The sequence below is a fragment of the Dermacentor andersoni genome, chromosome 3, assembly GCF_023375885.2.
Source record: "Dermacentor andersoni chromosome 3, qqDerAnde1_hic_scaffold, whole genome shotgun sequence".
Taxonomy (NCBI): Eukaryota; Metazoa; Arthropoda; class Arachnida; order Ixodida; family Ixodidae; genus Dermacentor; species Dermacentor andersoni.
Window position 1 is genome coordinate 149,431,539 of NC_092816.1, and position 6,432 is coordinate 149,437,970.

General features: G+C 46.0%; 1 protein-coding gene across 1 annotated transcript; it reads left to right on the forward strand.

Annotated features, from left to right (window-relative positions):
• LOC126524651 (uncharacterized) lies at positions 1–4,153 on the forward strand. The gene is made up of 2 exons (XM_050172953.3): positions 1–919; positions 3,383–4,153. Exons 1-2 carry the CDS (start codon positions 79–81, stop codon positions 3,580–3,582), a joined length of 1,041 nt encoding a protein of 346 aa, XP_050028910.2. The 5' UTR covers positions 1–78; the 3' UTR covers positions 3,583–4,153.
• The last annotated feature ends 2,279 nt before the right edge of the window (positions 4,154–6,432 follow it).

The window sequence follows — 6,432 nt, forward strand, 5'->3', positions numbered from 1 at the left end:
TGGGGTATATCCGGCCTAATCGGCCCAGCATTCCTCACTCATTTGAGGGCAATATACGCTCTGGACGGCACTTTGCTTATGACTGGAGGTCTCCTGCTGCACGCTATTCCTCTGAGCATGCTGCTCAAAAATCCTCGTCCCGTCAACACTGAAGCGCTGAAAAGTCTGGCCCCTAGATGTCCCCGGTGGGTGCGGACAAGGTCCGTCGACGCGCGACGCGGACTAGAAGTTCGTCAACATCAACCACCTTCAACAATCAGCCTCAGTCGCATGAACGATCCTGTGACATGGAGGGCGGGAAAGAACTCTAACGAATCAGGCCCAAGGGCTTTCGTAGAACCAGTGCTCGCTGAAGAAGTCCTTCCGTCGAGAAAACCTTCACTTCAGCCACAACGCTCACAGGGTGTTTCCGAGAGCTCCACATGCGCATCGTTCCGCGGCCTTCGTCGATTCGCCGCGACCGTATTCCGCACGCCCGCCTTCTATGTGTTCCTCGTTGCAACGGTGGCGGGCGACTACTCCGGTGTATCCTTCAGCACTACCATTGTCGATTACGCCGTTGACAAAGGGATCGACGTGGGAGTTGCAACGCACCTAATCGAATTGGGCGCGCTGGGTCATCTAGCGGGTCGCATCTTCATCATGCCGCTGTCGGACTGGGCTCCGATCAGTCGACTGCCGCTGTTCGCTAGCTCCTATGCCCTCGAGGCCATGTGCGCCTTGATCATGCCGCACATTGGGTCGTCGTTCAGCGAGGTTGCTGCAGTGCGTGTTGCAGAGACCACCGTCAGCGGTTTTTCATCGGCCATAAGGGGTATCCTCTTGGCTCAGTACATGGGCATTGACCGGCTGGCTTCATGCATGGGACTGTATGGACTCGTCATGATACCGGTCTCCCTCAGCAGTGCTTCAATTATCGGTAAGGATGTTCATCTCGAAGTACAGCCTGAGCGCTTCTATACGATATCTTCCGCGTCACCCTCGGCACAATGCTTTTGATATTTTTATTAAATGCACCAAAAGAGTTGCATGTTAAAGCTTAACGCACTAAGATACGGCAAACATGCAGAATAAATGTAGAACATTTTAGGCCACCGAAGAATTTCTTCCATGAGTGAAAGCTCAACAATATTGCCACGGGTTTGAATTGGTCTCTAGTACATATTTGCACACTTCTAGTAGTAATAGCAATATAGGAATGTGTATATTGACAATATCGCATGGCTATACAAACTACTGCTGATTAGTGGCGATGCGCAAGCACGATATAAAAATACGAACGAGAACAGCAAGTCTCTTTGTTGGAAAAACGCACCGTAAAAAGAAAGCATGAATTATCTAATAATAAGAGCGGCGAGTAAGATCAGCGATGATCACAATGAATCCTGCTGATTAAGCCTGCCTTATGTATATGCATTATTATTCAATGTGCATTATAGAGCACTTGGCCGTCATCGTATTGTTATCGTATTAGTCACCATATTGTTATCATCATATGTTCCTCGAAATACTTACTATTTGGGATGTACTTGTTCCTCGTATATTTTGTTCATCCCTACATTAACTAGTGGTCCTTCTGCCAGTTTGCAGTGCGCAGATATATATATATATATATATATATATATATATATATATATATATATATATATATATATATATATATTTGATGCGTTAGCCACTTCTTCGTTGTACTTGTATTCTCCCGAAGTGAACCGATCGTCGGAGAAGCGGACAAACAAATATCGACCGTGCCGCTGTTTCAGGACGAACCGGTACAGTATTTTCGAATTCCAGGTGTGCTCAATGAATATAGGTACTGTTTCCAGCTTCGCATTGCCGATTTCCTCAAACATGAGAAACTAGACGGTATTGGAAGGGCTGTGCCAACTGCCTGTGGCATATGGAAACCGCATGGCACCGAGAAACAAAGTCATTAACAAAACGTGAAGGCTGATTTGATGCGTTGCGCATTGTCTGTTATAACGTCAAGATATGCACGCCGCTCTCTTATCAGTAATACGTTATTTGAACGGCTTCCACTATCTTTCTTTTTCTTTCAAATTGGTATGGTAATTTTGTAACCCTAATTAAGTTTCTGAAAAGCTACCATGATTTACAGCTCTTCATGTGTTTTTAGAGTGCAGCTCTTAGGCGACTGTTCCTGCGACGAATGTCGGCGTAAAAAAGCGAACGAGTGCGACAGCGAAGAATGAAAGAAGCGAAAGTGGAGCGAGAGACAAAGGCGCGAGCCGTGAATGGCGGAGACCATTAAGAGCGGCCCCTTAAATGACGTGCGCCGGGTATGCTTGTGTCATGCGGACACAAGCATCTGGCTCGATGCGTAGTCGCATGTGGCCTCAGCTGGACTGCTTCTTTCATTCTATCGTCTGCTCGTGTCAGCAATCGCGCGCGTTTGTTTGGTTTGCTTGGTTTGGTCTCGTTCGGGCTTGCTTCGGTTGTCATGGCTTGAGATTGTTATTGACACCGACGAGTCTGAACCGAGATGTCCTCATGGAAAGGTTTTTGGAGACAGCGCGCCATATCCGGTTTATGTACTAGAACATGGATCCGAAAACAAGGACGCGGAGGTGACACCCTGCACCTCGTTCTCCTTAACGCGGCGTCGCCGCGTTCCAATGTCACGGAGAATATGATAATGATCATGATTATGATAAGTGTCAACGGTGTCATCTTCGCCAAAAAGGAAGGACCAAGAACGTAAACCCCACGCTGACCTGTCAGCAGACGAAGGGAAAAGTGCGCAACATCTCACACCCACAGAGGGGAGGCGACATTTTCATGCTGTTACATGACTGCCACAGCTGCGCTAACGCCGGAAGCGTGCTGCGCTCGTTTTACCGCTTGTGTGCACGGGGCTTTCTGCGACGACGATCGCTCCGAGGTAGCGCCAGACTAGCGCGAGTCGTCTCTTCGCCTATGACGCGTTCGATAAAGCATGCGGACAGCTCATCAAAATAAAGCACTGCATGAGCGGAGGTTTCTCTGAGGCTGCTCTGAATGAGCGCCAACGCGTCACCCACGCGCTGCCTCTCGTCGCCTCCCGATTAGCCAGGCCATCTGCGGCTCGTGCACCAACCATGCACAGGCTCCGCCGCAGCTGCCTTGTCATCGTTAGGCATAGGGCGTGCACGTGCAGGCCGGTAAAATGTGGCATTTTCGGTTGTCACCCGCCGGATTGGCGTCCCAAGGTGCCGTAGATGTTCGCAAATCAGGTCATAGTCAAAAACGTTGGCGGCGCGCGGGATAAAGTGGCCCCCGAAAAATGGAAAATTGCAGAGTTCTATGTCAGTGCGAGTGCACTCGTCTGCGCCTTTGTCGGAGTTAAGAGCCGTCGGTGAACTTTTTTTTTCGTTTTTTGCAGGGTTCTTCCGTGATACAATGGGCTCGTACGATGGATTCTACAGGATGCTCGCTGCTCTGAACACTGTAGTCGCTGTTGTGTTCGGCGTGTTCCTGGTGTTTGACTGGACTAGTGCAAAACGAAGAGGATCACAGTCGTCAGAGAACTCCTTCACCCAGGTCACAATCGGCAGCGGAGCGCACTCAGAGCAGAGGTGCTAAATGTAAAGGTCACACGTTTCGGCCCTTCTGCCTTTCACGCTGACCGTAACGAAAGTGCCTGGTGCCCGTGCGTCGGTGGCACGCGCACCGGCTTCAATACTGCCATTGAAATAGGAGCTGAAAACGCACTTGCCTCAACGACAGCGCTCAACATCATGTTGCTGCTTCAAGATGAACTACGGTTGAGAGAAAAAGACGCACCATCGACATATCCCACTTGCTCTTGCAACCAAGATAACTTCAGTTGCTCTGCGGAACGCTACGGTGTTTGTTCTTCTCCGTACACAAATAATAATTGTGTGGTATCTGCGTGCCGCTGATCGTTAGTGTGCAAAGTGGCGGCTGTTGATGGGGTAAATGTGAATGGACGAGTTGATGCTTGGTTTTCGTGATTAATATTCCTTTGGCGTGTACGTTTAGGCGCCTGTACGCCTCGCCTAATTTACGGCGCTAGCAGAAGAGAATTTGATGTTGTCTGCGGCTGTTCAATTATTGCACCGTCTTGCTACATATGAGAGAGAAAAAAAATTGTATGTATTACGAGATTCTCCAATTGCGAAGCGGATGATATATATATATATATATATATATATATATATATATATATATATATATATATATATATATATATACATATATATGCGCGTGTGTGTGTGTGCCCGATACCTACGAGGAGATGAAATTTTCTCGAATAAATGGTCATACGCGAGTAATTAAAACGCGATTATCATACATGAAATGTCTGAACAGTTTTCATGATGTGAGAGGCTACTGAAATTCATTCACATTCCTTCTGAAAGGTCTTTCAAGTTCATTGTCGATAAGACAAAGATTGTAGTTGCAGGCAAAGAAGAAAATCCTGCCTTTTCACTGCTCTTTATAGCCCTCGAATACTTGAAGCATCGTCTTCTCTGCCGACTCGAAACATGCGCAAATTGCACGTTTGATCGGATCTGTCTTTTCTCTATTACGCACAGCTACAGCACGCGTGAAGTACTTGTGTAATGTCCTCGGCGAGGCTGTATATGGCTGTATGCAGCTGTATAACTTGTATCTACTTGCAACCACTTCAGGGAGTGGAAACACTTTGACAGGGGGGTTGAAACAAGAGCATCGATGGGAAACCAAAATATTTTCCTTTTGTTCGGTTTCTTCGAGTACCAAGGGTAATGGTCGAGCAGTTTGAGAAATATCAAGTTTAATTACTCTCTCTCTCTCTCTCTGTAAGTAAATACTCACATTCGACGTAGTGAATAGAGAGGTGTAACACTTTCTACGCAAGGCGTCTGAGCACTCGTGCGCATGATCTGTATAAACATATTGAGTAGTTGCGATTTCACTTAGGTGTGGTCCTAGGTGTCTATTGTCAAATCTTTGCAAAGTATATTCGCTCACCTTACAACTTCTGTGCAATAAAAAAAAACACTCCACGTTTGCTGCCTCATGGCTGTTGTGCCCTGTGTTGGCACTATTCCTACAAAGAATTAAAAATCAATAAGCCGCGTCATGGATGTGTTCGTAAAAAATTACAAGGTCTCTTACGATCTCTCTTAAGAGGTGAACTGCGAAAGCCTACTCGACTACAATTGGTCACATTGGTCATTTTGTAGTCATTACTAGTAATTACAAATCATTTGTCATTATTAGTCATTACTGCTCATTACTAAGCATTCTTAGCTATTTGTAATCAGTTGTGGTCATCACAAGTCTTCGTTAGACATGTTGGTCGTATCACAGTCATTAGTAGTCATTACAATTCATTTCAGTCATTATTAGTCATTACTGCTCATTACTAACCATTTTAGTCATTTCTAATCAAGTGTAGTCGTTACGATTCCTTGTTAACCATATTGGTCAATTCGTAGTTATTAGTACTCGTTTCGAGTGATTTCAGACATTATTAGTCATTACTGGTCTTTACTAATCAATGTAGTCATTTCTTATCAATTGTAGTCGTGACAAGTTGTTGTTAGACATATTAGTCATTTCATAGTCACTACTTGTCATTACAAGTAATATCAGTCATTACAAGTCATTACTGCTCGCTAGTAAGCATGTTCAGTCATTTGTAATCAATTGAGTTCATTACAAGCCATCTTAGGCATATTGATCATTTCGTAGTTATTAGTAGTCATTTTAGTCATTAATAGTCATTACTAGTAATTTCTAGTCATTTCTAATCAATTGTGGTCATTACAAGCCATTGTTAGAAATATTTGTGATTTCGGAGTCATTAGTTGTCATTACATGTAATCAGTAGTCATTATTAGTCAGTGCTAGTCATCAGTAACCTCTACCAATCTCCATTACAACGTTATCATTCACTAACTGTCACTATCAATCACTCCTGATTCTTTAATCTGTCTTTAATGTGTCTTCACATGGCGTGATGACGCTTCGGCGGACACTCCGACGGTCAGGTCTGCTGACACAAACTCCACCATGATGAGCCTAGAAAGGCTTTCGCGTTAAAATGTATGCAGGCACAACGCACGTGTTGCAATCTATGTGAAGAGGCTCCTTCGGAAAGCGCCTAAAGAAATGCTATATATTTCCCAATTCCTGCGCCTTTGGCGTTAAGGAAACTAGTGTGCACATGTGGTCTGGCGCCTGCGCGTGCTGCCGTACATGGCGAGTATTAAGGCGTAAGCCTTTAGTGGCTCATGAGTGTCCGGGCGCAGTCCGTGGTGGACACAGGCAAGCAGTGATCACCGCCTAGGGAAGCAAGGAGAGGAGGCGCCATGCCAGTAGCGCTGTGCGAGTGGGCGCGTGGGGGGGGGGGGGGGGGGGGGGGGGGAGGGTGGACATCGGCGCACTAACCTTGCAGCCATATGGCTGTGATTACATCCC

Excerpts from the sequence above, each read along its gene's own strand:
- LOC126524651 (XM_050172953.3), top strand. The coding sequence starts at position 79 with ATGACTGGAGGTCTCCTGCTGCACGCTATTCCTCTGAGCATGCTGCTC. Across the intron at positions 920-3,382 it reads CAGCAGTGCTTCAATTATCG|GGTTCTTCCGTGATACAATG; the intron begins GTAAGGATGTTC and ends CGTTTTTTGCAG.